This window comes from Triticum dicoccoides, chromosome 3B (assembly GCF_002162155.2).
Source record: "Triticum dicoccoides isolate Atlit2015 ecotype Zavitan chromosome 3B, WEW_v2.0, whole genome shotgun sequence".
In the NCBI taxonomy this organism is placed as follows: domain Eukaryota; kingdom Viridiplantae; phylum Streptophyta; class Magnoliopsida; order Poales; family Poaceae; genus Triticum; species Triticum dicoccoides.
The window spans coordinates 616,715,622-616,716,861 of NC_041385.1; the positions used below are offsets into that span (position 1 = coordinate 616,715,622).

Sequence of the window (1,240 nt, forward strand, 5' to 3'; positions counted from 1 at the left end):
CTATGTCCTCACCAGCAGAACTAGTGTCCAATCCCGCTTCTTTTTCGTCCCACTACGCAGACCGGGCGCGCAAAATTCCGAAACTTGGAACCCGGGGTGCCAGGTCACCGATCCGCACCCCAGTCCACACCACCGATCCGCGGCATCATCGGGAAAAGCAGTCTCAGCCACCCATCTCATCTCCATCGAACGGCTCCAGCCTCCTCGACAGCCCCCGCTCACCCTTTATATACAACCCCTTCCCCCGTCTCATCTCACTCATCGCTTCCAGCCACCAAACCCCGCTCCAAAATCCCCAAAATCCCCTCTCTTCCTAAAGCTACTCGGAGCGGCAGCCATGTCGGGGCGTGGCAAGGGCGGCAAGGGGCTCGGCAAGGGAGGCGCGAAGCGCCACCGCAAGGTCCTCCGCGACAACATCCAGGGCATCACCAAGCCGGCGATCCGGAGGCTTGCCCGGAGGGGCGGCGTGAAGCGCATCTCGGGGCTCATCTACGAGGAGACCCGCGGCGTGCTCAAGATCTTCCTCGAGAACGTCATCCGCGACGCCGTCACCTACACCGAGCACGCCCGCCGCAAGACCGTCACCGCCATGGACGTCGTCTACGCGCTCAAGCGCCAGGGCCGCACCCTGTACGGCTTCGGCGGCTGAAGAGTCGCGGCGCTGTCTGGCCGGCCGTGGCGCACAAGCCCTGGCTCGCGGTCAAGAAAGTGGAGGAGAGGAGAAAGCTGTAGTTGATTTGGGTTCCATGCCTTCTATGATTAGTAGTAATATCTGTAGTAGCAGTAGCTGGTTGTTCAATGGTTGCTTCAGTGTTCTGAATTTCTGATGGGCAAACACTGTGTTTGCCGAGTAATATGAATCCAGAGTTATCAAAAATTGTCCTAAAACTATGAATTATTGTTAATGACGATGCTGTTCTGTGTTTGCCAAATGTGCTTCTGCATTTAGCCTGGTGCAAATTCTGCGATACAATTGTTTTCCGGCCGTTCTGTATTTTCTTGCAGATCCAGCAGCTCATTGCTTGAATATTTTCTGCAAATCTTGCCGTGTCCACATGTTACAATCTACGGAGTAGTTTTGAATGCACCATTAGCTGATTGGTTCTCATCGCCCGTAACCTGTTTATATTCTGTCTGCGTCTCCGTGCAGATCTTAATTTGTCTGTGTCATATATGGTCATAAATTTGCACATGGTGTTTGTTTTGATTTTCTTTTCTGTGGTAAATTTTGTTTGGTCCA

At 53.4% G+C, this 1,240-nt stretch overlaps 1 protein-coding gene across 1 annotated transcript; it reads left to right on the top strand.

Annotated features, from left to right (window-relative positions):
* The first annotated feature begins 263 nt into the window (after positions 1–263).
* LOC119277447 (histone H4) lies at positions 264–905 on the top strand. Its single transcript, XM_037558725.1, has one exon. The coding sequence runs from the start codon at positions 338–340 to the stop codon at positions 647–649; it is 312 nt and encodes a 103-aa protein (XP_037414622.1). The 5' UTR covers positions 264–337; the 3' UTR covers positions 650–905.
* Positions 906–1,240: the final 335 nt, after the last annotated feature.

Coding starts and splice junctions, on each gene's coding strand:
- LOC119277447 (XM_037558725.1), top strand. CDS start 338: ATGTCGGGGCGTGGCAAGGGCGGCAAGGGGCTCGGCAAGGGAGGCGCG.